This window comes from Eubalaena glacialis, chromosome 9 (genome assembly GCF_028564815.1).
Source record: "Eubalaena glacialis isolate mEubGla1 chromosome 9, mEubGla1.1.hap2.+ XY, whole genome shotgun sequence".
Taxonomy (NCBI): domain Eukaryota; kingdom Metazoa; phylum Chordata; class Mammalia; order Artiodactyla; family Balaenidae; genus Eubalaena; species Eubalaena glacialis.
Window position 1 is genome coordinate 98,551,415 of NC_083724.1, and position 27,666 is coordinate 98,579,080.

Below are 27,666 nucleotides of genomic sequence, written 5' to 3' on the forward strand. Positions count from 1 at the left end.
ATTTGAGAAAAGAAACAAAACCAAAAGTTCCTTCTTTGAAAAGATCAACAAATATGGCAATCCTTTGGCTAGATCAAGAAAAAAAAAAGACAGGACTCAAATGACTAAAACCAAGAATGAAAGAAAAGACATTACTACCAACCTTGCAGAAATAAAAAGAATTTTAGAGGAATGCTATGAACAATTATATGCCAACAAATTAGATGAAATGAAAAAATTCTTAGAAACATACAGCTACCAAAACTGACTCAAGAAGAAATAGAGAATCTAAACAGACATAACAAAAGGCTGAATCAGTAATCAAAAATCTTTCAACGGGGACTTCCCTGGCAGTCCAATGGTTAAGACTTCACCTTCTAATGCAGGGGGTGCGGGTTCAAACACTGATCAGGGAGCTAAGATTCCCACATGCCTTGGGGCCAAAAAAACAAAACATAAAAAAACAGAAGCAATATTGTAACAAATTCAATAACGACTTAAAAAAAATCTTTCAACAAAGAAAACCCCAGGACCAGATGGCTTTGCTACTGAATGCTACCAAATATTTAAAGAAGAATCAACACCAATACTCAAACTCTTCCAAAAAACTGAAGAGTAAAAGATGGAAAACACTTCCTAACTCATTCTATGAAGCCAGTTATTACCCTGGTACCAAAACTAGACAAAAGCATCACTAGAAAAGAAAACTACAGACAAATATCCCTCTAGAAAAAATCCTCAACAAAAACTAACAAACCACATTAGCAGCATATTAAAGAGATTACACACCTATCATCAAATGGGATTTATCAATCAAATACAAGCGTGGTTCAACATACGAAAATCAATCAATGTAATACACCATATTAATAGAAAGAGGAAAACAACTCATGATCATCTCAACAGATGCAGGACAAGCATTTGACAAAATCTAACATTCTTTCATGATTAATAAAAACAAAACAAAACAAAAAAACTCTAAAAGAACATCTTTCACAAACTCACATTGAGAACATTACATTCAACAGTGAAATTCTGAAAGCTTTACCCCTAATATCAGGAACAAGATAAGGATGCCCACTCTTACTATTTCTATACAATACTGTACTCATAATTAAAAACAGAATTGCCATATGATGAGGCAGTTCAACTTCTGGGTATATACCCCAAAGAACTGAAAGCAGAGTCTCAAAGAAATATTTGTACATCCATGTTCACAGAAGTATTATTCACAATAGCCAAGAAATGGGAGCAGCCCAAGTGCCCATCAATGGATGGATGGATAAACAAAATATGGTATATACATTCAATGGGATACTATTCAGCCTTAAAAAGGAAGGAAATTTTCACACAACCTACAGTATGGATGAACCTTGAGGACATTATGGTAAGTGAAATAAGCCAGTCACAAAAGGACAAATACTGTGTGATTCCACATATATGAGGTCCCTACAGTAGTCAAATTCATAGAGATAGAAACTACAATGGTGGTTGCCAGGGGTTTGAGAAAGGAAGAAATGTAGAGTTGTTTAATGGATGCAGAGTTTCAGTTTTACAAAATGAAAAATGTTCTGGAGATGGATGATGGTGACAGTTGCACAACAGTGTAAATGTACTTAATGCCAATGAACTGTACACTTAATGGTTAAGATGGTAAATTTTATGTCATGTGTATTTCATCACAATATATATATTAAAAAATCAGTTGTATTTCTATGCAATAAACAATCTGAAAACGAAATTTCTAAAAATTCCATTTACAATAGCATCCCCAAAAATAAAAAATTTAGGAATAAGTTCAACAAAAGACACATAGACTTAAAGGCTGAAAACTTTATCACATCGCTGGAAGAAATTAAAGACCTAAATAAATGGAAAAACATCCTGTGTTCACAGAGTATGAATACTGTTAAGGTGGCAATACTTCCCATACTAATCTGCAATACATTGGAATCCTTATCAAAAATCCCAGCCGCTGTCTTGGAAATTGTGAAGCTTAAAGACATCTAAATTGGAAAAGAAGAAGTAAAACTCTATTCACAGATAACATGATACTGTACATAGAAAATTCCAAAGAATCTACAAGAACGCTACCAGAGCTAATAAATGAATTCAGCAAAGTTGTAGGGTACCAGATCAACACACAAAAATTAGTTGTGTTTCTATACCCTAGCAATAAACAAACCAAAAAGGAAATTAAGGAAGCAATCCTATTTATAACCACATTTACAATATTCCAAAATAATAAGATACCTAGAAATAAATTTAACCAAAGTGGTGAAAGACTTGTACACTGAAAACTATAAAATATTGCTGAAAAGAAATTAAAGAAAACCTAAGTAAGTGGAAACAGAGCCTGTGTTCATGGATTATAAGACTTAGTATTGTTAACATGGCAGTACTACCCAAAGTGACCTACAGATTCCTGGAATTTCTGTCAAAATTCCAAAGTCTTTTTTTGCAGTTATGAAAAATCCAATTCTCAAATTCATATGTAATTGTAAGCGGCCTCAAATAGCCAAAACAATCGTGAACAATCAATCTTGAAAAAGAAGAACAAAGCTAGGAGACTAACATTTCCTGATTTCAAAACTTACTACAAAGCTACAACAATCAAGAGTGTGGTACTGGCATAAGGACAGACATATAGACCAATAGAATACAAGAGAAGGCCAGAAATAAGCCCTCACATATATGGCCAATAGATCTTTGATAAAGGTGCCAAGACCATTCAATGGAGAAATGATGGTCTTTTCACAAGTGGTCCTGGGAAAACTGGATATCACATGAAGTTGGGCCCTTACCTAATATCAAACACATAAACTAACTCAAAATGGATCAAAGACCTAAACATAAGAACGAATACTATAAAACTCTTAGGAGAAAACATATGGGAAAAGCACCATGACCTTGGTTTAGGTAAACATTTCTTGGATATGACACCAAAGGCATAGGCAACGAAAGAAAAAAAAGACAAATTAGACTTTATCAAAATTTAAAACTTTTGTGCAACAAAGGACACTATCAACAGAGTAAAAAGGCAACCAACAGAATGGGAGAAAATATTTGCAAATCACATATCTGATAAAGAGATTAACATCCAAAATAAACAGAGAACCCCTAAAACAACTAAAAAACAAACAACTCATTTCAAAAACAGGTAAAGAATTTGAATAGACATTTCTCCAAAGAAGATATACAAATAGCCAATAAGCACATGAACAGATGCTCAACATCACTAACCGTTAGAGAAATGCAAATGAAAATCACATGAGATACTACTTCACATCCATTAGGATGACTATAATCACAAACAGGGACAATAACAAGTGCAAGCGAGGATGTGGAGAAACTGGAGCCCTCATACATTGCTGGTGGGAATATAGAATGGTGCTATAGCTGTAGAAAACAATCTGCCATTTCCTCAAAAAGTTAAACAGAATTTCCCTAAGACCCAGCAATGCCACTCCTAGGAATATACCCAAGAGAACTGAAAACAGTGACTCAAACATGTACGTGTACACGCACATTTATAGCAACATTATTCACAATAGCCAAAAGGAAAAAACCCACATGTCCATCAATAGATGAATGGATAAACAAAATGTTCCCACAATGGAGTATTATTCAGCCATAAAAGAATGAAGTGCTGATAAATGCTACAATGTGTATGAACCTCAAAAATATTATGCTAAGTAAAAGAAGAGAGTCACAAAAAGCCATAATTTGTGTGATTCCATTGATAGGAAATGTCCGGAATAGGCAAATCCACAGAGATAGGTGGTTGCCAGGGGTTGGCAGGACAGGGGGTGACTGCTAATGAGCACAGGACTTCTTTTCGAGGTGATGAAATGTTTTGGAATTAGATAGTGGTGATGGTTGCACAACCTTATGAATAAACTAAAATCCACTGGATTATATACTTTAAAAGTGTAAATCTTAGGATATGCAAATATCTCAATTGAGAAGAAAAAGATGAACATGAAGTACTTTTGAAATAAAAAGTAAATAATATCTATGTTTTATTTTACTCCTCTGAAAACTCTAGGTGGCCCAGCCATTCATCATGAGGCTCTGTGCAGGGAGGGAACCCAGCTGGTCAACTCTTCTCACCTTGAGGTGCTGGTGCATGCAGTAACGACACACCTTATGCTTCATCTCATGTGTAACATCACTGGAGAAAGGAATAAACCCACATTTTGGCTGCAAAATAAACAAGTAAGGAAGAAAAAAAGCTTAGGGAGAAAACACATACCTTTAGGTAGACATATAACTACAGAATAATGAAGTGCAGCTCCCAGGAGAATCAGCAAGTGTTAGATATAAACATTCCCCAAAGTTGCTTTTATCTTCAGTCCCCAGTGGGAATTGATGCCTCCCCCACTGCATCACATAAATATCTCTTTGCCGCTAGAGAATCCAAAGCCAGAACTCTCACTGGGGAAGAACAGTGATGCCTCAATTGCTAGCTTGACAACACAGAGTAGCTTTGTGTTTTCATCATAGAACAAGACTGGAAAGACTCCAGGAGTTCAGATATGCCACACACTCCAGCTCCAAGAAGAAGAACCCTTGGTCCCTCTGATAAGAATGTGTGAATGGGAAGGTGCCCATCTGATGGTTGCTGGGCTCCCAGAACATCTGAAACTCTAGTTGCCTTTTAAAAGCCATGATTTCTGGGCACATACAATATGAAAGACCACTGCCTAGCGTCGGGGCACTGAAGATCACGCTGCCCATCATTTGTGACGCCTGAGACACTCACCCTCTGGTTGGAGAAGCAGAACATCAGTCCACACTGAACACCCAGGGATGTGAATGCTCAGGGCCAAGAGCATGACCCACAAGTCACCACCAGAGGTTTGGAGGAAGGAAACAAATAACAAGATATCTGGCAGGCTTCCTGAGGGAGACTCAGGTGGCCACTCTGGACACTGAGCCACAGAGCTGAAGCAGGGGCCTGGCCCTTATCCAGCAATCACTGCCCTGCACTAGACAAGCGACATCCTTTGTCGCCTCCTCCTGAGGATTCCTGCCATGACAAACCAGGGCCTTGAGAGTCACAGAGGCTTCTATGCCTCCTGGAGGTCTCTCCTGAGAAGCAAAGGAACAGAGTCACCCAGTCTAAAGGGTGGTCCTCAAGCTGAGCTCTTGGAGCATGGCATGCAATGTCACCAAGCAGCCAAGTAGGCACAGCTGGGAAGGAGGTCAAGAGAGGCCCTGGCAAGCTGCACCCTCCAAGGAAAATAAGCAGAGTGGAACCCATGCCTCCCTCTGGTGGCCATCGGCTAGGGCTTGTCCCTGGCTGGTTCCCTGTTATGACACCTGAGAACAAGCCTAAATCTGGGGATCTGGGAAGCCATGCCCCTCAGGTCTGGCCAGGGTAAGGAACCAGAATAGCACGGTGCAAGAGGCACACACAGAAGGAGCAAGAAGTAAGCCTACTCTCTGGGAGTTGGGGGGCTGCCTAGGTCATGGGGCCCAGCATGGGCAAAGTGCACTCCAGGCAGATGACTTGTGGATTTACAGTCTGGACCCACCTTTCCCTTTTCCCCCACACCATTTCCCCCTTGACAGAAATTCACCTTGATCTCTACACACAGAATCGGCCGGTGCTCTGCAAAACGGTAGGTCTGAAGTCTGGCTAAATTGGGAAGGCACAGAGCATAACCACTGAGAGTGTCCAGGTCCTTGTCACAGCGAGATTCTGGAAAACAGAGCAAGGAAAATAACTGAGGATCAGTGCAAGAGAGACAAGATGACTCCATGGCAACTTGGACTCCTGTTGGGGAAGGCTCAGCCTTGGGATGTCTTGCCTGAGGAGTTTACCTGGGGACCTAGAGTCACATGAGTATAATGCTGTGATCTGTGGTAGGAGTTTGGGCCCTGTAGTATCAGCTTGACCTCCAGAGGGGCTGGAGGCTGAGGGCAGCCACACAGGTGGTCAGCTGTGTCTATATGCCCAAGCCCCAGCAAAAACCCTAACCCCTCTTATCTCAGCTGGTTTTAATCTGTGTCCCTTACCTGTAATAAGCCATAACCATGAGGATAACAGTGAGTTCTGTGGGTCCTTCTAGCAAATTATCAGACCTGAGATTGGTCCTGGGGACCCCCAAACATGCAGCTGTCATCAGGAGTGAGGGTGATCTTGGGAACTGCCCCCCAATTCTGTGACTCCCTTAACCCAGGAGCTCAGAGAGGAAGGAGGCAACAGCCACTAACTTCCTTTTAAAGCTTCCTTCAGAATATGCAAACACCAATATTTCCTCAGCACTGACTGCTAGAAGCTCTATTGTAGACAGTCACATAAGATATGGCCTCTTGGTCCCAGGAGAAGTCAGCTTTCCTCCTTCCACATAACAAGGCTGACTATGAGTCATTATTACAACAAGGGACGGTCTTATTACTGTTAAGTTGTATAACTGGCAATTATAAAACTAATGATGCTGTGTGGCACTAGTAACTAGATGGCAGAATCACAGCAGGCCTCAGTCTGTCTTTGTCTAGATGGGGAAAACAGAGTCAAGACACAGACCAGGCTTCGAACAAAGCTGCTGCCTCCTTCCCCTTCGTTGGTCCTCTCCACCCATGAAGCCCTGCTCCTCACTGCTCCCCAAACTGAGGGCTCCAGGGCACAGTATCCTGTTATCTTTCATTTTCCTAATCAAATACAGAAAGGATTTTATATTGACTCACTGCACACCCTGACTGCCTGGCTGTGCTTTAGGAGGAGACATTTCACTCCTCAACAACATAGATTTTACATCTTTGCCTCTGACTGTGAAAGGAAAAGCTTTGACATGGTTACTGTCATTACTGCCACGATCAAGTGTAGGGAAGGTACCTGAGGTACTGAGAGAAAATACGTGAGGTGACGTGGGGCGGTACATGAGGTGACTGCGGGGAGGGTACGTGAGGTGATGGGGGAGGGTATGTGTGGTGATGGGGGAAAGGTGTGGGAGGTAAAGGGGGGCAAGGTTTGGGAGGTGATGGGGGGAAAGTATGTGTGGTGATGGGGGGAAGATATTGGAGGTAATGGGGAGAGGTATGTTTGGTGATGAGTGGAAGGTATGGGAAGTAATGAGGGGAAGGTTTGGGAGATGATGGGGGAACGTATTTGTGGTGATTGGGGAAGGTACGAGAGGTGGGGAAAGGTACAGGAGGTGATGGGAGAAGGTCTGGGAGGTGACTAGGGGAAGGTATGTGTAGTGATGGGTGGAAAGCATGTGTGGTAATGGGGGGTGGGGTATGTATGGTGATGGTGGGGAAGTACATGAGGTGAAGCGGGGAGGTACAAAAATTCAAGTCTCCCACCTTACCTCAAGAGGATGAGGAGGTTGGGTGGTGCCAGCTTCTGGGAGAAGGTTCTCAGGACTGCCACCCTCTAGGGCCTAGCCCACCCTCCATGGCTCAGGTCTACCCCGGTTTTCCTTTGGACTCCTCCAGGACCCCCCCTGGAGCCCACCTTCCCTTCCTTAAGTCTCCCTGAACTCCTTCAGCTCCCTCTTGGCTCCCAAATGCATTTTTATTTTTATTAATTTGTTCTTGGTCATATATTCCCTGCAGTGATCTGCAAATCTGATGCCCAGAATTGTATTCATGAGCTCCTAGGATTTCTACCCCTGATAATAAAGTTCCTGGCAAAAGAATTGCTAAAAACTATATCTATATCTACCTAACATAAGTAATAACGTCAAACACATTTCAAATGAAATATTATAAATTCGTAAGTTAGAAACCCTTACCTGGTCTTTCACACTGTATCTTTAAACAAAGCTGTTTCACAAAATCTAAAGGCAGCTGAACAACTTCCTGTAAGAACAAATAAGAAATACGCAGTGCGGGATGCACAACAATGTGAACATACTTAATGCCACAGAACCACACACTTAAACATGGTTAAAATGGTAAGTTTTACGTTATGTATATGTTACCACATTAAAAAAAATACTCAGTATGTGGGTTTTAGGAATAAAAGCTGCTCTGTTATTTTAAGGACATGTCCAGATTAAACAGAGATGCTAAAGTTTCTGTGCACTAAGAGGAACAGGCCCTCCTCAGAGCAGCTGGTGTCCACAGTGGTGGTGGCCAGAAGCATGCCCCATGTCACCTACAGTCAGTCTCCACAGAGCGCTCCTCACCCGGCTCCTCTGTTCTCACGGCGACCTCATCCTCATTCTCAGTGTCTGTGGACGGCAGAGCAGGGGCCTGAGGCAGTTCTCTGCCTGCAAGAAGTTCCTCACCAGCTATCTCCTCAGACAACCTGAGGCTCCTCACATTTCCATCTGAGAAGCAGCTCAAGGAACAGGGTCTGATCAAATATTAATCTCTGGGTGAGACGTCCTGGGCGGCCATCAGCCACAGGACTCAGGATGGCCAATATTTGGTGCTTTTGGGCAAAAAACAAAGGAGCAACTACTCTCTACTATTTCTTGCAGTCTCCAAACTAAGAGTGTCTATTTAATCCACATTGCTCATCATCTTCCCCATGTTTCCAGGGTGGCAGAATTCTGACTTCTAAAGAAATCCCAAGGGGATGCAAGATACCTGCCTAGAATGAGAATGCTGGGATCCTGTCCACTTACATGCCACACCTTCTCCATCATGCCCTGTCCCACCTAACCTCCAGCTCACATGAAGACAGGCCTAGACCAGTCCCCAAACCAGCCAGGCAGGGCCGGAGGCAGCACGGGCACAAGGGGGTGCGTCTGTCACTCTGTCTGAGCCTTGCTCTCTCACCATTGTGCTAGTTATGTCTCATCCCAGGACACAGAAGAGGGAAACACTCTCCCCAGGGCTCCACTTTAACCTAGCTCGTGCCATCAGTCAGAGAAAACAGCATCATTTACAAATGCTGATTTTGCCTGAACATGGTCTTGTTCGGGCCAGAGATGTGCTCTGTATCCCACATTTCAACAGTGCTGGGCCTGAGTGGCAGTCCTCTCTTGATACTACAACCACCTGGAGGAAAAGCAGGTTGTGTTTCACTCTGGCAGTGTCTTCACGCGAAGGAGGTATGTCAACGGGATGAATATTCCCGAAATGTGACCTGGTGGGCTCACCTCATATGCCCAGGGCCTTGTGCACTGTGGACAAACAGAATCAAACCTGGAACTAGAGCATGTCCTGGGCCCTGGGGGGACATCCCAATGCTATTCCCACCTGCCGGGCTGCCATTGGCTGGAACCCCAAGCTCCTCACCATTCTCCTTCACTGCTGGCCCCTCCTGGAAGAAAGGTCTAGAGCCCCCAAGTGCTGTGAGACAGAGAAACACTTCCACTTGGTCAGATGAGCATGCTCTCTCCCCAAGAAGGACACTGGTAGTCGGCATACCTGCATTCACTCACACACCGTCCAGGCCAAGAAGTAGGTGGCACCCAGCATGCAGATAGCTCAGAGACTCAGGCTCTCACAGGTGGTGGGTTTCAGGCTTTCACAATTCAACAGGACAGCTGGGGACCTCACTAGGGGTGGTGCCAGCCCCCAGGATGGCCCCAGTGACCTCTGCTCCTGTGCAGTCCCACACTGCCTTGGGCTGACCCGTGAAGGGCCCAGGATGCCGTGGAAACGACAGACACAACTCCCAAACATGTCATCTCTCAGATGGTGTACTGGGGGAGTCAGGGCCAAGTCACAAGGATGCTCAGAGCCCTTCAGAGAGTCCACATTGGGAGGTGCTGAGGCCCCCAGTCAACAGCCAGCACCACACTGCCAGCTCCATGGCTCTGGGTCACCCTGGAAGAGGATCCTTAGCCCCAGCCTACAGATTAGACTACAGCCCTAAGGGACCCAAAGCAACACCACCCACAGTACTTCCTAAGCTGTCAAAGGACGACCCTCCTTGGAGGATGTTTTGCCGTCGGAACCATTTAAATTCTACTTTGCTAGGCAATCCTGAAGCTTCAAAGAAACTTTTACTCAACCTTCTTGGTATCATTTTTCTCAGGATGGACACAAGGTACAGAATTTACAAAACAGAGGCAGTGCTCTCTCTGTTCAAAATGACAAACCTGCTAGTCTGTTCAGGGCTCTGATCTAAGACAAGCAGTCAGGCCAGCGTAAGCAGAGAAGCAGCAGTGATCAAAGTGGAGACAGAAGAATGGCTGTCCCAGGCATGGACCAAGGCCACTGGCTCTGAGGATTGCCAGGATCACAGGGCCAGTCCACTGTGGCTTCTTACGCTGCCCTCTCCATGAGTGTCCGAACGGCAGACCTTGCCTGTAACAGGCACTCCTCTCGGTCAGTGAGATCAGAAAAAGCCAGCGACGCAGACCACCTGCAGGTAGGTGGAGGCCATCACCCCACATGGGCTTCAGCTGGGTTCTCCCACGAGACCAGGTCACACCTCCCAGCATGGGGGTCCCCTTTTCTCCCTAACTTGCTCAAAGGTGCCCACTGAAGGTCAGTGTTGCTGCCTGGACCTCACTAGAGAGCTCTCACCAAACTGAATGCCTCCATGAGGGCAGGATGGTGAAGACCAGGCGTCTCAGCAAGTGAAGGTCTGACAAAGTATCTCTGAACCTCATGCTAGAAAATGGGAATAACACTATCTGCTCTGCTACTTCACATTGCAACAAATGAGAAAAGCACTTGGAAACTTTGTAACTAACACAGTCGGGGGTGGGGGAGGGGGGGGTGGGGTGGGGTGGGGTAACATTAAGCAACTTCCAAACTATAATTGAGAAGTTGGTACTTTGATACAGAACAGGCCCATGAATTTAGACTACATTAAAAAAAAAAAAAATCACTTACCCCACAATGAACATAGTTCTCTCCCAAAAACTCTTTCATGACATTTTTGCCAAAGTCCACTATGTTCTGTAGGTGCTGAAATATTTCTTCCGAGGTCTGCAAAAGAGAAGGACAAGAAGACCTCAACGACCGGAACCTCCTAGACTCTGACACCACCACGAGCCCCCGTCACATACAGGGCTGCCATGTATGTGGCCACAAAAAGCCACCAGTGGCCCTGGACCTGGAGGAAGGTGAGCCTCACCATGAAGAATGCCACACTTACTGGAGCTTCTGTCCCACAGGGCCCCCAGGCCCACCTCTGCATTGTACTCAGGGCCCCATGTGATTGTGAAACCATAAGTTTGAGAACCATATCTGTGCCCCTGCCTTCCTCCCCACCAGGAACACACGTGGATTCCGCCAGTGGCCCGTGCACACCTTCTGAGGAATTCGACTTTAAATATCTGTCCCATCCAAAAATCAACAGATATTTAGATTTTATTCTTCAGCTTCTAGATGTAGAAATAAAATATTTTCGCCTCAGAGGTTCTTAAAGAATCAATAAGCTGTGAGATTTAGGTGAGACAGGAAATCATTCCTGTATCCCTCACTCTGACCCAAGGCGAGAAGTACAAAGGGTTGATCACAGGTCTCGCTCAGGAGTGAGAGGGCTGTCTTCTTCAACCGCAGGCTGGGAGGTGCCTGACACATGGCTCAGGCTCTGGGGAGGTCTCAGTCTGAGCTGCCACCCAGGCACCATAAAACAGGCAGACCACAGTCTGCATTTCCGGGGGACTACTGTATTAGAACAAAGCCTGACAAAAAACCCCAGAACACGCCCAGTGGCTCCGTACGTAGAGCTGTGGACACAGGGCTTCTGACAAAAAGCTCTTCTTATTGACAGAATTAACACACACAACTCCCCACAAATAATGCAGCTGGCATCACACAGTGCCATTTATATAATAAAGAAAGGCGAATTGTTACCTTGGAAGACATTGCCTCAATAAATGTAAACAGGAAAAACTGAAAATAGAGGCATCCAGAGAACGCTGGCCCTTCACCGAGGCTAGGCTCTGTAGACCCTGAGTGGGGATAGAGGGGAGGGGAGGGGGGCTAGAGGCAGCCTCCGAGATGTTTCTAGTTTCCACCTGGATTCCACAGAAACAGAACCACCCTGCACAATTCTCTTCAGCAGCTGCACCCTCCCATCCTGTGCCATCTTTCTCTGCACTAACCACACTGTCCCCAGATCTCACTGCAGCCCCACTGTGATGGCAGCCCCCAGCTTTCTCCCACAGTCCCCGCTTTTCTTTCCATGAAGCTAACCTGCAAGTGTGCCCTTCATTTGCACAATCAGCCACCATTGATACCCATCAGCCATCCACCTCACCTTCTTTTCTGGCTGTTTCTCCATAACTCAAACGAGGTGAGGTGGTGACTCCTACACCCTGATCTTGAGCCCAATTTCTACTCACCACCCAACAACCACCAGCCCTGCCCCTACTGTGTGGGTGTGACCTGCAGCTCCTGCCTTTTCTCCCCTTTTAAGATAAGAGCCTATGCTCACACCTAGCCCCTCTGGACCTCCCTCCTTCCCCCCAGACCATGAAAGAGGAAAGGCTCCGACAGGGCTATGCCATATTGACCGCTGCGACCACTTAGATAAACACCACAATGAAATCCCGCCTCAATGTAGAGAGACACTGCAACTCAGTGGTCAGCGGGCATACAACAGAACAACAACGGCTTTCTGAGGGTGTCCACGGTACTCTGCCTGGTTGACTCAGTGAATAGAAACACAAGGCTCCATCTGAACTGCCTGTTGTGACTTGTAACACTGACTGTCTACCACAGCATCACAGACTTCATTTTCACTGATACAATTCCATAGATGGGGAAACTTAGGCAGCAGGGTGTAAGGAAATCACCAAGGCAAAGCCAAGACCTGGCCCTGGGTTCCCCAGCCACAAGCAGAGCTCTCTGAACTAGTCAGGGAGGCTCCTGGCTCAGTACCCAGGGACTAATCATGATGACCCACAGTGACCCCAGCAGGTCAAAGTGCTGATTCCAGCAAGAAAGATGGACACACTGCTTTCGGCATTGAATGCTTGTATCATATTCAAATTTCTAAAGTTAGCATTAAAACTTCTGCATCAGAAAAAAATCAAAGTTTTCTTAAATAATTATTTTAATGATTGGGTGGCAAATCCACTGATCTTACCTTCTTCCTATTAGGAGGAAACTTCAGAAAACGAAGCACCACACAACGCTATTGGAAAATAAAACAAAGTCTGATTAGTACCCACCCAAAGCCCGGGGATAAGGGTGGGTGGCTGTGGATAAGGAGCCATCCTCAGCAGTGCAGATGCTGGAAGCCCCACAGGCAGCCAGTGCCCTGGGGAGGAGGTGGGGGCCAGTACTGGGCCACACGTCTGAAGACACAGAGCAACCAGGAAAACCTGTGCTCTCTGACCTAGCCAGGCCACTCCCAGTAATTTATCTTAATTAAAGATGCACAGAAGATTTTAGCTACTGCATATAAAAGTACTGTTTATAATTCCAAATAAAATGGAAACAACCTAAACGTCCAACATTAGTAGGATGGTTAAATACAGAGGGACATATTCCAGACCATGGAATACTATGCCGTCATTTACAAGAAAATAAGGAAGATCCATATTTACAGACACAAAGGTACAGTCATCATCTACTGATAACTGAAAAAGATTACAGAATAGGGCTTATAGAATGAACCTATCTTTATAAATATGTACATACACGTGTGTGTGTGTGTGTGTGTGTGTGTGTGTATTAGAGAATGATGTATGGGTATAGTTCTATTTATGTAAAGCTCAAAAACAAACAAGACTAAGATCTCTGGCAGGTGGGATGGTCCCTAAGAAAGGCCCTAGAAGCGGCTGGTCATGAGAACACGGGTCCATGTATTTTGTCATAATCAAGCTGTATATACGCATATGATCTGACCACTTTTCTGTAGATTTATTACTCTTCATTTTTTAAAGTTTGTAAAACAAAAAATTTTAAATAAAGTATGTGCATGCTGAGTTTGTATGAACTGTCTGAAAGGGCTTCAGAATAGGTAACCGCGTGTCCAGGTAGCACCAACTGGGAACTTATTTTTTAAAGTTCTGTTTATTTGGGTTTTCCAATTTTTTACAATGTTCATATAACATACATTACAAAAATGTTAAAAAAAAAAAAGTTTAAATAAATGGAAAAAAATAACCTTTTAAACTAGTACAGCCTTTGAAATGGCCATTCTCCAAGGAAATAACCTGGATGTGTTGTGGAGCCTTGGTAATGGGGGAGATAATTCCATGTGGACAACTTTGGAAACCATTCCCGTGGAGACAGGGAGTTCCAGGCAGAAGGGCTTGGGTCGGGAACCTGGACTGTGCCCAGAGAGAAGCAGTGAACAGGAGGAGGAGAGCAGAGGTGCAGGAGCTCAGGCACCGTCTGGAGCACTGGGATCTAGGCGGGGTGGGAGGAGCTGGTGATTGAAGAGGCTCAGAAAGTGCAGCTTTAGAACTCAAAACATGGCTGACAGCAAGGAAGGCCCATAGAGATGAGATCCATTTCCCTAGCCCACAGCCCCCCTGGCACTTCCTGCCTCACTCAGATGACACACACTCCTCTCAAAACCCCAGACATCCATCACCTCCCTGAGTCCCAAGCCCAGACTTGGGGAAGCAAAGGTCGAGGACGTGCACATGCCCCTAACCCCTCCCAAATCCAGGCAGACATCAATATTCGATCATGGGCATCAACTGGCCAAGGAGTCCATCAAAATTCAAGGAAAAACAAAAGTTGATATGCAGAAACCCTAATTCTAGGCAACTTTCCAGAAACTCAGCCCCCCTAAAAGCACCCTCACTTCTCACCTGGACTTCACTGTTTCTCAAGACCTGCTAAGAAATTCTGAGTGTCATGTTGTGTCCGCTTCAAGGAAAATTGCTTTCTCTAGGGACCCATTTAAAACCGTCGCCAGAAACTGCCCACCTGCCCCATAGGAGCTGCAGTGTCAGCCTTGAAGGCCAGTCTCCACAAACACAAGCACTCAGTAGGCACACCTGTTCTGGATGGCGAGTGCTAACTGCCCCTTGTAAAGGTCTGACTGGGCTGGGTTGGTGGCCCTGTTACATGCCACGAGGCTGGCCATGGGACCAGATAACACCTATTCAAGTGGACAGCAGAGAAAAGGTGAGAAATCAACCTCACCAGCCCTGGTTGGCACAAAGATGCAGTTAGTCCAAGGGCCACCCATGGCATGGAGTGGGACTGATCCAGCCACCCACGGGGAGATTCCCATGAAGGAGCCGAAACCAACGCATAATCTGGTAAGCACCAGGGCCCTGCCAGCTCACATGGTCTTAACCAGTTGTGAAGGAAACAACTCCTTTCCTTTTAAACTAAATATCTGAAACCAGATTTTAAAACATACCTTCTTCATAGTGTCTAGGATAAAATGCTAAGAACGTGAAGAGAAAAGGGTGAGACTAAGAAGAGGGGCTTAACAAGAGTTTCTGCACAGTCTGGGGCAGAGGCAGCTCTTCCCTGTTTCAAAGCAGGACAGGGAATCTTAGGCCAGGGCCACACCTTTTCTGTCCTTGAGGACAGAAAATCATGGTGTGCTCTCTCATACCGTGGAACACTAGATGAAAATCAAAGATTTTAACAAGCTGAAAAAGTCAGTGAATGGAGAAATGACACATATAAACACATACACATTAAACAACCTCAAAACGTACAACACGCCACCTATAAAAGGAGTAGAAAGCATTCAGTGCTGTGAGGGTCCCAGGCCATGGCGGGGGTGGGGGAGTACTGGCATGTCATGTGCCAGGAGGCCTAGGAGATGTTCCTTCGATCCCCTCTGAGAACCCACCCAAGTCCTCAAAACACCGAGACATCAGCAAAGCCTGGCTCAAAACAGCTCTAAAAGCACAACAATGTGAATGTCTGACAGCACAGGAACTCTGGCTGCCTAAGTGCTCTGCAGCCTTAAAAACTTGTCTGAAGAATTATCTACATATTTATGCTGTAGGGTTGAGTGAAAAAGCAGAAAACAAAAACAGACAGATAGGATGCTTAAGTACCCAATAAAAGCATATAATAGAAGGAAGTGCACCAAGTGTTAACAAAAATTCTTTTCTTAGTAGGGAGACATTGGATGCTTTTTACTTTCTTCCTTCTAGTATTCTGTATTTTCTGGAGCAAAGAGAGGAACAAATGCTTGGTATTAAATAAAAATAAAAGACCACAAAAACAATATATAAAAGGGTCATCTGCCCATGTGAAGCCCAAGGAAGGAAACTTGTGGGTGGAACTAAGACTCCAGGGCCTCTTGGCAAAGACGAGGTGTGAAGTGATCAATCGCTGAAGCCTCACTGCTGGAGGACAAGCCCAAGTCAGGTCTTCCACCAGAGTGAGGATATAACTCAGGATGGGGCCCCAAGAAGACCCCAGGGAAGCAGAGATCAGGCAACTTTCAAGGGAAAGGGAGACTAAGATAAACACAACAACAGAAGGAATCGACCCTCAGGGTGCTGCCCCAGGCATCCCAAAATGGCTCAGCCCTGCTTCTCAGTGAGGCCACCACCCACAGACACCCAACTCGGGCACAGCCCAGGTCTTCCATCAGAATACCTGTGACAGAATACCAAGCCAAGTCACTTGGCTCTGCTGACCAGAGGCAACCAGAAACATACCCCAGGGCCCAGAGAAGGATAAGAGGGACAAGGTGTGGGATGCATTGTTGGGCTGACAGCCTCAGACAGAACAGATGGAGGGTGACTCGAGACATCTCATAGAGCAACTGTCCCCAACCTTTTTGGCACCAGGGACCAGTTTTGTGGAAGACAATTTTTCCACGGCAGGGGCCGGGGGGTGGGTGGTCCAGGCAGTAACGTCAGCGATGGGGAGCGGCAGATGAAGCTTCGCTCGCTTGCCCGCCACTCACCTCCTGCTGTGTGGCCTGGTTCCTAACAGGCCTCGGACCCATACCGGTCCACAGCCCGGGGGTTGGGAACCCCTGTCATAGAGGGGAGCCAAGGACTCCGAAGGGAGGCCAGACAGGAGGTGGAGACCACAGGTGGGGACAGCAGGTGTCTGGAATGGGCAGGACATTTTCCTTCCCAAGTTTCACCTGCCTGTATGGACCCACAGCTGCCTTAGGACTGAAGCAGACACAGATGCAAGTTGTGAGGTGGGGGACAGGACAGTGGAGGTGTAAGCCCAGGTGACATTTGGGGACAGGACACTCAGGGGCTGCAGCAGAAGAGGTGTTCAGATGGTCCCTAAAGGATGGAAAATCCAACAGCCAGAAGAGAATCAGAATGTTTTATAAAGACACACCACAAATGCATGGAACGCACAGTGAGGGTGTTGTAGAGGGGAGCCTTCAAGGACCCCAGGCTCTCCAAGGCCACATGATGGCCACAGAGCAGGTGTCCAAACAAACCAAGAGGTAGGTGACCCAGTGCTGTGGTCTCGTCCTTCTGCAGCAGACACAGAAACCTTCCTTACCTTCCTGGTAAAAGGGGCAGCTGCTGTCCTGAGTTCTGCTGAGGAGGAAGAAGGTATTGTCGGGGCGGGGGAAGTGACCATGCCACCTTAGGATACCAGACCTAGACCAGCAGACCCCCACATGCTAGAAAGGCAGAGCTCAGCACTCACCAAGGCCAGGACTGGAAACCACCAAAGGGAATATATTTTGGAAATAACAAATCCTAACCATTCAACTGCAGGTGATCCCAGGAATAAAGACAGGGTTACATGCACAGCTCTCCAATGAGACATCACCAAGAAGTCACATCAGCTGTATCAACCTGTATGAATATTAAAAATCTCAAATGCAGAATAAGTTACTTGTTAAAAGAAAATACTATAGGCAACAGAACGTTAAGAGTCTTTCTACTAGATTCAGGAGAAAATTAAGCCCAGGACTTGGGAATACGCCATTAAAAAAAGAAAGAAAGAAAAAAAAAAAAAAAGAGAGAACAACTCATTTGCTTCCAACAGCTCCATTAAGAAGTATGATCTACAAATCCTAAAACACAAGAGAAGAGAAACACACAGCTCCTGACTGCCTGAACCCCATATCTTCAGGACAAACACCCCAGGGCATCAAAACAATTGCAGAAAGGATCTGAAGCCCGATCAGAATCTTAGAAAGGCTATAAAACCTGAAAGATCAGGAACAAACTTTTGATAAAAGATCTTGGTTGGCGGGTCTTTCATGTTACCTCTGTCAATAAGGAGGAAAACGTCACAACAGCTTAGTGTGATGAAGGGAGTGGGCCCCTGTTTGCCCTGCACCCCAGAGGCAAGGGCAGCTGGAAGGCAGCTCAGTGCCTGGGGAGGAGTCTCTGCCTGGCCTGCCCTGGGTGACTCCCCCAACTGAAGGCACATACGAGATCAAATGACAAACCAGACTTACAGTGATCTTCACAGGACAGGATGCCAAGCCAAAGCGAACAAGACCAAGGTAAAGAAGGGTCACTGCAGATGAAAAAGCAACACCACCACACGGACAGAAATCCCACTTGGCAGCAGCGCACTTGAGGGCAGCGCCAGGCTTCGTGACCACAGCTCAGCATGAACACAAGTATGGCACAGCCACTAGAACAAGTGACAGCACCCTCAGGCTACAGTAAGGAAAGGAAAGTGCGTGCCCACAAGGGAAATGTCCTTGCCCAAGACCCCCCGCAGGGTCAGTGCCGGGGACTCCAGGCACCCAGTAGAGTACAGTGTCAGGTTGGCCACAGCCTTGGAGCACCTCAGAGGGTCAGTGCCAGGGCCAAGGGCCAGTGCCTGGGAAAGGGTTAAATTGTACAGCTGGACCCAAGGATGCTGAGCACTGGGCCACAGGAAAACTGACAGCAACCTGTCAAGAACTGGCATACCGTTCAGGTCTCACACTGTCATCTCTTACTGCCCAACCCTGAGCACACCCCACACTATGGCCCTCCTTCGGCCTGCACTTAGCTCCTCCATATCCAGGCCCCATTTTCTACAAGTCCTGTGCTCCTGGAAGCCTCCCAACCCACCAGCCTGGAAGGCTGTCTGTCTGTGTCTTATCCCATGTTCCTCCAGTGCAGATGCCAGGCCTCAGGACTGGCTGGCTGAAGGTATGTCGGGTTCTGACACTGGAAAGGAGAGGGGACAGACTCACCACTTTTTAAGGACCTTTCAATTCTGAAAGTAGATGATGCCCCCTCTGAGAAAGAGACCGTCTCCCGATCTGAAAGAAACCTGGTGAGGGTCACCCTCTACTTCAGAATGAACGAGGTGGGTCTGGAGAGTCCACCCATGGGAGCAGAAAAACTTGGTGCTCACCCACCTTCTTCTATCCCACTCACACACACACACACCCTCTCCTTGGGCACAGCAGGGTCCTGAAAGCTGCCTTCCAGGGCTCTGTCCTCCCTCAAGGCCCAGGCAAAGCACAAAGGTTTCTCCACACTCAAGGGGCAGAGTTCTCCCTTTACTCAGCACCTTCACTTGGTGGGAACCTTTTCTTACAAGACTACTCGTGATGATAATCTTCAAATTCAAATGATGAGCTAACAACAACCAAGCAGGAATGAGCATAGTAAAGCAAATTTAGATTTAAAATAATGAAGAGAACAGGTACAGGATAGCCTGATGACTCAGTTTAAAAGGGGGGGGGGGGGAAGGAAAAAGAAACATGACCCTAACACCTGGGGCTGTGCAACAAGGGAAGGGGCCAGTTGCCCTGGAGGGTAGACACATGCTTGTCAGGGACAATGGAAAAGGCATCTGAGTGCACAAGGCCTGGTGTTCTTTTACGCTGAGTCTGGAACTTGCTACTTCATCTGATGCTACTTTTGAAACTCAGTACATTAGCCAAAAGAAGCCTTAATTAGCTTTACATAAAGTGAAGATATACCATGCAATCTTACTGAGGAATTGGAAGATGAGCTCCCCGTAGGAGCTCTTGGGCTGGGTCGGAGCTATTAACCGCCAAGTCCAAGGTGGATGATAGTTATCACTTGCATAACTTGTCCAGCTCCTCATCTTTCTAGCAATTCTGCAAAGGGGATTCTGTTACTAGTTCCACTTTGCAAATGCAGAAACTGAGCCTGAGCCAGGCAGTGGTAGAACTGGGATTCTGCCCAGCTCTGTGTAACTGCAACTCCCATACTCTTAAGCCCTCAATGACACCTATCACTCCTCCCCCAGCCCACCACATTCCTGCCTGGTTGTATCAGACAGCAAGATGTCAGAGAGATCTGGGCCTTCACACAAATCCACAAGCTTCTCTTCCCGGATTCAACTCACTGGGAGTCCTCACTGCACTCTCTGAAACTCTCTTCCTTACTGAATTAAGAAAGGGAAATTCTTTAAATTCTAAAAGACTCTGGAGAAGAACCTGCAGACAATGCTCCATTAATATTAACAACAGCAGCAGGAGAATAGCAATTCCCTGCATCTCAGGGAGGTAACAGCACCCCAAGCACTTTGCTTCTTTCTTCTGACCTTGCCGGTACCCTGTATCTTCCCTAAGGCTACTCCGGACGGCCTCACCGCAGCTGGGCAGTCGGAGGCGGCACCGTGTGAAGCCGGGATGGGGCGCGTTGGAAGGACGCGGAACAAACCCGGGGGGAAAAGGTGACACTGGGGGAACAGGGAACCGATCTGGAGGGAGGAGAGTGCTGGGGAGACATGGCACCAACCTAGGGGAAGGAGAGCGCTGGGGGGACGCGGAACTGATCTGGGGGAAGGCGGTGACACCAGCGAGACGCGGAACTGACCCGACGGGGAGGGGTGATGCTGGGGAGACGCGAAACTTATCACGGGGCAGTGACACTGCGGGAACGCGCAACCGACCGGAAGGAGGGCTGCTGGGGAACCGATCCGGGGGTAGTGGGTCCTGAGGGGATGCAGAACCGACCTGAGCGGAGGGGGTGCTTGGGGGACGCGGAACCCACCGGGAGTAGGGTAAGGGCCCTGAACCGCGCCGACAGTCAACCGCTCACCTGTGCGTGGGCCACCACTAGGCTCTTGTTGCCTTCACCGTGGTACCCCCATTCATTTTCGTCCATCTTCCCCTCGTCCATCCCACGGTGCGGCCCTGGAGCCTCGCGGGGCCACGAGCTGGGGGCCGCTGGTTCGCCTAGGCACCAGCCGCAGCCGACCGGGGAGGAGCTCCTGTCAGCCGCCGCCTCAGCTAGACCCAGCCGCCCGCACTCGTAGGCGCTGGCCGCCGGAAGCCACGCCCCCGACATCTCCCATGGCCGAGCCGGGCAACTTCCGGGTTCGCGCCCGCTTCTCCTCTGTTGACCACTGTGGTGGATGGACTGGCGGCCATCTTAGGTGCTGGCACAGTGACTCACTTCCGGAGCGCGATCTTGAGAACCGGAAGGGAGGCTTCCGGCCTGGGCGCCGGAAGTGAGGCAAGCGGGAGGAGTCGGCTGCTACCCGGCGACCAGGACTGGCCTGCTGGGGAGCATGAGTCCAGGCGGGCTGGGATTAGAGTCGTACTGGCGCGCTAGGAGCCAGGGTGTCCCAGTGAGGCTGGGGGCGGGGGACGTCCAGGCAAGCCGGGAGCTTGGAAGGGGACGGTCCAGGCGGGCCGGGGGCGGGTGGTCCCTAGAGCTGGAGCCCGCTCAGTCATGGGGCCTCAGCCTTCTTTTCTGTAGAATGGGATACATTTCTCGCTCATCGGGTTATTAATATCCTCGTTTGCTCTTTACCTGATGCAGAATCACCCCAGTAGTCCCAGGAAGTAGAAACATTGTGGTCCACACCTTACAAATGAGGATACGTAGCTCAGAGAGGCAAGTGGACTTCTAAATGGCGCTCTTGTTGGGAGTGTTACCTGAAAAACTGGCTTTGCCTTTTGGTGGGTGTCAAGCCAGAAGACAAAGAGTGGGAGAAGGAAGGATTTATTACTTGCAACAAGTAAGGAGAATGCTGCGGCTTTTTCCCAAAGCAGTGTCTCCCCAGGTAGCAAAATTGAGGAAGTTTTAAGCTAAGGGAACATGCGTATTCATAAAGGGCTTGGGCAGTCGGAGTCCAAGCTTTAGTTGAAGTCATGAGGGTCGGAAAAGGTCTACATCATCCCTTGGGTCCCAACTGATCTGGTAGTTGAGCACTTCAGACTAATCTTTACCATTGAAACAGAATTGAGAGTCTTTACTACTGATACATTATCTTTGCTACTGTTACTTCTCTTGCCTGATAACAGTTTGTTCTTTTTTTCTCTTAAGATCATTACTGAGACCTGTTGAAGGGCAAGCGTTGTGGCCAGGCTTAAAATGACTTAGGCCAACAATGGCTTTTCTTATGTCGAGAAAGCCATGCCTGGATTTCTTTCTCCGGGGACCTCCCCTACCCTATCTGCCTACAGGAGGAGTAGGTTTCGTTGAATCTTGAGGGATGCACCTTGAGCAGGAGGTTTGAATTCTGCCCTTGCCACTTAATGGCAGTGAAGCAAAGGGCAGATCTCTTCCTTTCTCTGGGCCTCAATTTATTCACTGTTGACGTGGGACTAATGATACCACCTCATAGAGCTGCTATGAGGATTAAATTAGATTAGCGATTCTCAGACTCTTACTCTCAAGACCATTTTATACTCTTTAAAAATGATTGACGGGAGTTCCCTGGCAGTGCAGTGGTTAGGACTCCACGCTCTTACTGCCAAGGGTCCAGGTTCAGTCCCTGGTCGGGGAACTAAAATCCCTCAAGCAGCGTGGTGTGGCCAAAAAAAAAAAAAAAGATTGAGGGCCTCAAAAAGTTTTTGCTAATATGGGTTATATCTTTCCATGTTTACCATATTATAAATTAAAACAAATTTTTAAAAATTATTTTCATTTTAAAATAAACATTACCTTTTTTAGAAAAGTAGCTATAATTCCCCAAAATATAGAGAAGAGTGGCAAATGTTTTACATTTTTGCAAATTTCTTTAAAGTCTGGCTTCATAGACGATAGCTGGAGTCTCACATCTGCTTCTGCATTGAATCTGTTGCAATATATTGCTAGGGTTGAAGTATATGAAGAAAACCCAGCCTCAGGTATGTGGTTCAACAAGGAAAGACCTGCAGACCCTACTCTGAGAACAGCTTAGAGCACCTGGCAAGGCCTTGGGAATAGTAGTGAAATGAAGCCAGTGAGTCAGGAAAATGAGCTGATAGCTTTGAACATCTCCCCCACCCTGGGCCCCAAAGGACTGGCCCAGGTAGGCTCAGGCCCCACTCCAGGGATGGTCGAGAAATGGGGGCAGAAACAGCCCACTCCTGGAGGTAAGTAATCCCCAAGGGGTGGGGGTGGGGGGACACTCACAAAGGGTGAGAAGGCCTTCCTACACCACCACAAGGCCAGGGGACCCTAAACATGTCTGAGATTTTCTCAGCATCTGTGAATGCAGAATTCAGATCAGATTGTTAAGTATTAAAACATTTCCTTAAGGAAGCCTCTGTGGTGCTGGAAATGTTCTGTATCTTGGTTTGTTGGGTTTTTTTCTTTCAAGGAACATTTTATCACTGACACTGTTTAGAATTACTAGTGTTTGGTTATTTAAAAGATTAAATCTTGATTTTATGATTGTTTAAAAATTCTCCACAGATGCTCCTAGGGTGGACCACACCCACCTTATCAAAGGGACAAGTGCTTTGAAAGAATCATGGTGGGGTAACAGTGAGGGACACAAAGGAGAGTGGGCTCATCTGCAGGGGTTGGGAGAAGGAAAGGCTGGAAAAGAAAGACGTGAGAAAGGTGTCCCAGATAAACAGGGTTTATCAGTTGTTTTTCATACCCTGGATCCACACTCCCTTCTTTTTTATAGCATAAACCCAGTTTTTATTAGGGGAAGTACCTTTTCCTTTATTTAACTCATGTGGTCTGACTTAAATGAACTTGATTCTAGCCTCAAGGCTGTGCAATCAAGAATTACATTCCCAGTGGTTGGTTCAGGAAGCGCAGGGAAGTAATCCAGGTTTATCCAACGAAGCGCACGCCTTTGGCTTGCACTGAAATGACTGTGGGGAGAATCAACCTCAGCTGAGAAGCTGGGGGGGTCACCACATGCTGTCAGCAGTGATCCAGGCACCACAGGTGGCAGCAACAGAGGGGAAACAGCTGGAAAGTGGCAAGAAAGGGGACACAAAGTGAGCCAGAGGATTGAGTCCAACTCAGTTTATTTTAATTTTCTGAGCTAGTGAATTCTATCTTTTGCTTAAACAATTTGAGTTGGGTTCCTTTCACTCAGATCCTAGAGTCCAAGCTAATAATAAGGGTACCCTGGGCTGGAGCAGTCACCTCTTCAAGAAAAAGCTAGAAGTGAAGCAAAGACCAAAAGGCCATCATTAGCTGGGATTCCTACATGAGGACATTTTGCCTAGATTCTTTATGCTCCTCCATCTAGGTCCCAGCTAGATTCCCACCACAGTTAATCAGTGTCCCCTTTCTGTTTGAAAAAGGAAATGAGAGAGAGAGGAAGGAAGGAAAGAGGAGAAGAGAAAAGGAAGAAAGATGAGATGGGAAACTCATCTTCCAACCACATTGAAAAGCCATCCAGAACCAAAGTGGCAAAACACTAGTGACTGGGAGCCCAGTGATGAGTACTTACTCTATTCTTCCTATTTTTATGTGTGTCTGGAATTTTCCTTACTAAACAGTTTTTATTTTTGAAGGAAGCATGCGATATCATGTATCCCTTGATATGACATGACATGATGAGAAAGGCACTTCACCTCTGTGGTATTCCCCTCACCCCTAAACCTATAATCCCTGTCTAAGCATTAGAGAAACATCAGACAGACCCAAATTGAGAGAAATTTGGCAGAATAACTGACCAAGAGTCTTTGTAACTGCCCAGGTCATAGGAGACATGGACAGACCAGAGGAGCCTAAGGAGACAAGACATCTAAATGCAACGTGGGATGCTGGAACAGAAAAGGACATTGGTGGGAACACTGGTAAAATCCAAATAAAATCTGGAGTTTAGTTAATAGTAATGGATCACTGTTAATTTCTTTGTTCTGGGAAATGTACCATAGTTAGGTATGTTAACATGGTGGGAAGTTGGGATAGGGCATTTGGGAACTTGGTACTATCTTGCAACATTTCTATAAATCTAAATTCCAAAATTAAAAGTTCACTAAAAGGAAGGCATTCATTGTTCAGCTTCTTTCATAATTAAATAATTAAAATAAGTATATATCTTAAAATATATATCAAACTGGCAAAACAAAAGCAATTTTGCACAATGTTTGATATGGGTGGTATACAAGGGACAGGCAGGACGTATGCACTGTGGAGGAGAGGGTCTGCATTGTTGGAGCCCAGTTTGGCCATATCATTAAAAGTATTGTAGCTATAGCTAATCCCCTTTGACCCATTTCCATGCCTACAAATTACCCTACAAAACCCTCCAGTGCTCAGAGATATGTACAGGATGTTTGTACAAACACAAGAGTGACGGACAGGACTTGGTTCCCAATGTGGGCACCTCAGGACAGCCTCAGGCTGCACCAGCCCACCCCAGCGGAAGACTTGCAGGGGGGCTTAGCAACCCGTGTTCTAACAACTTCCCCACATGAATCCCAGAACCACTGAATTATGGTATACTTGAAAATTATACAGGCAGTAAGGAAATGAGTTAGGTATGTACTGACATGAAAGATGTTCAAGGTCTATGGTTAAGTGAAACAAGTGTGTGTGTATGTGTTGTGTCTGTGTGTAAATGCAAAGAAAAGGGAAAGGAAATTTTCCCATCTGGGAAGAGGAGAGCAGGAGAAACGAAAGAAGAATGTCACTTTCCTCTTATATTTGTATGTTGTTGACTCAGAGTATGTATTCATGTAACACTTCTGTAATAAAAATTTAAATGAATACATTCTCAATACTTTTTAAATTAGATAGATCTATCACTATGTATGAATATGGAAAGATGGCCATGGTATGTTTAATACAGAAATAGGTGTTTGTTTTTGAATAGAAAAGAAAAACATCAAGAAATAGGTGCCTGGGACTTCCCTGGTGGTCCAGTGAGTAAGACTCCGCAGTCCCAATGCAGGGGGCCCGTGTTGGATCCCTCATCCGGGAACTAGATCCCACATGCATGCTGTAACTAAGAAGCCCACATGCCACAACTAAAGATCCCACATGCAGCAACTAAAAGATGCCGCAACGAAGATCCCACGTGCTGCAACTAAGACCCGGCGCAGCCTACATACATAAATAAATAAACAAACAAACAAACCACAACTAAGACCTGGCACAGCCAAAATAAATAAATAAACCTAAAAAAAAAAAAAAAAGAAATAGGTGCCTTGCTGTGTACTGAGATTTTCTTTGGGGATGGGACCACAGGTGATGTGCATTGAGTACACTACATGTGTCTGTAACGTTTGAATTTGGCATAAAATGTATGAGTTATCTTTGTAATTAGAAAAAAATAATAAAGCTCTGCATGCAATGGCCTCAGGATGCTCAACTACATAGAATTAGGCAGGTGCTCTTGAGGGTGGACTCCAGGATATTCAGGCCACCTGAACTGCTGACCTCAGGTAATCCCACCAACTCCAAGGTATCCTGACTGGAAGGTGAGTCAAGAGTCCTTGGAGGGAACTTGGCCTCTTTCCACACAGGGATATGATGATGTTGGGCATACTGTTACCTGAATTAGTCACTCTCCTGGGGTCTGATGCCCAGAATTTCTGCTCCCCATCCACCTTCTCCTTTCTCCAGCTTTTACACTCCAGGAAAGTCCAGGGGAAAGGGTGATGGTGCCACAGCATGACTAAGGAGGCCCAACCCTTCAAATAAGGGCATCCCAGGGCATCATTATGATCTTAGACAACACAGAAAAGTACAATCCAAACAAAAGATTGATAACTTTGTCTACATTAAAAATTAAAATCTTGAGGAATCAATACCTAGAGTAGTCAAATTCATGGAGACAAAAGTAGAATGGTGGTTTCGAGGGACTGGGGAGAGGGGTAACGGAATTAGTGTTAAAAAAGCTACAGAGTTTCAGTTTGGGTAGAGGAAAAAGTTCTGGAGATGGAGGGTGGTGAATGTACATTATGAATGTACATAATACCACTAAAAAAATCTCAGCACAACAAAAGTCATAAAACTGCATGCACAAAACAAATTAAAAAAGAAAAAAAAGGAAGTTGGAAACATCTAAATTATCCATCAAAGACATAGTATGCAGCTATTACAAAGGAAGAATGTCTCCAAGATACGTTGTTAAATGAGAAAGGTAAATTTTAAGATACTGTGTACATTATGATACCACTCATATAAAAATATACAACACAAACATACATATCTAATCAGCCAAATATTTCTATGAGCATAGGGTATCTGAAAGGATACAAGAAATTGGTAACAGTTACATACTAGGAGTAAAATGTGATGGTAGCAAAAAAAAAAATCCTAGTATACTCTGTGTAACATTTTTTCCTTTTTAAATTTTGTACATATATATGTGCTGCCTATTAAAAATAGGACTTCTGGTTTCTGGTCTGACGTGTAAAAACCTTGGAAATTGTCACTCTATCTTAACAAGTAAACAGCTGAACAAACTGAAAATCAACAAATCTTAGCTCTGTCGAAGAAGTGAGGTCACAGGGCAAATTGCTGCCACAAAAACTGGGGAGACAGGTAGATACAGAGAATCAGCTTACTGGAGTAGAAACCCTCAGACAGAGACTTCTGCAGGAACCAATGTTGGGTAGGAAAACCTGAATTGTAATTGACTAATTGCTGGAGGCTCAGTGTGGACAAGTATGAGAGATTAAAAACTCCATAGGCCCCATTCACTGGGAGCCTCCACACTTTTTGTAAGTTTACCTCCAGGAGCACTAGCAGGTTTCTCACAGTGAATGTTGGAGAAAAATCCCCTTGTGCTTCCAGCAGGAGGAGGAGAAAAGTAATCATTTTGAAACACACA

The 27,666-nt window shown here is 46.0% G+C and overlaps 1 protein-coding gene and 1 long non-coding RNA gene across 4 annotated transcripts in view; one reads left to right on the forward strand and one right to left on the reverse strand.

Moving 5' to 3' along the window:
* The window catches only part of IPPK (inositol-pentakisphosphate 2-kinase), a 55,182-nt gene extending 34,216 nt beyond the window's left edge, over positions 1-20,966 (reverse strand). For 2 of the 3 annotated variants that reach the window (XM_061200615.1, XM_061200614.1), the window contains exons 1-6: positions 20,739-20,908; positions 12,938-12,985; positions 10,732-10,827; positions 7,725-7,791; positions 5,565-5,686; positions 4,093-4,182 (exon numbers count right to left, since the gene is read on the reverse strand). In XM_061200615.1, coding sequence (XP_061056598.1) covers positions 4,093-4,182; positions 5,565-5,686; positions 7,725-7,791; positions 10,732-10,827; positions 12,938-12,985; positions 20,739-20,819 — 504 coding nt within the window. In that variant the 5' untranslated portion in view covers positions 20,820-20,908. Of the gene's footprint in view, positions 1-4,092; positions 4,183-5,564; positions 5,687-7,724; positions 7,792-10,731; positions 10,828-12,937; positions 12,986-20,738 lie in introns of all 3 variants that reach the window. The other variant, XM_061200613.1, reaches the window with a different exon arrangement.
* A 1,780-nt stretch (positions 20,967-22,746) lies between these two features.
* On the forward strand, positions 22,747-26,000 carry LOC133097465 (uncharacterized). Its single transcript, XR_009702012.1, has 3 exons — positions 22,747-23,005; positions 24,580-24,679; positions 25,702-26,000. It is a non-coding gene; the product is annotated as an uncharacterized LOC133097465 (long non-coding RNA).
* The last annotated feature ends 1,666 nt before the right edge of the window (positions 26,001-27,666 follow it).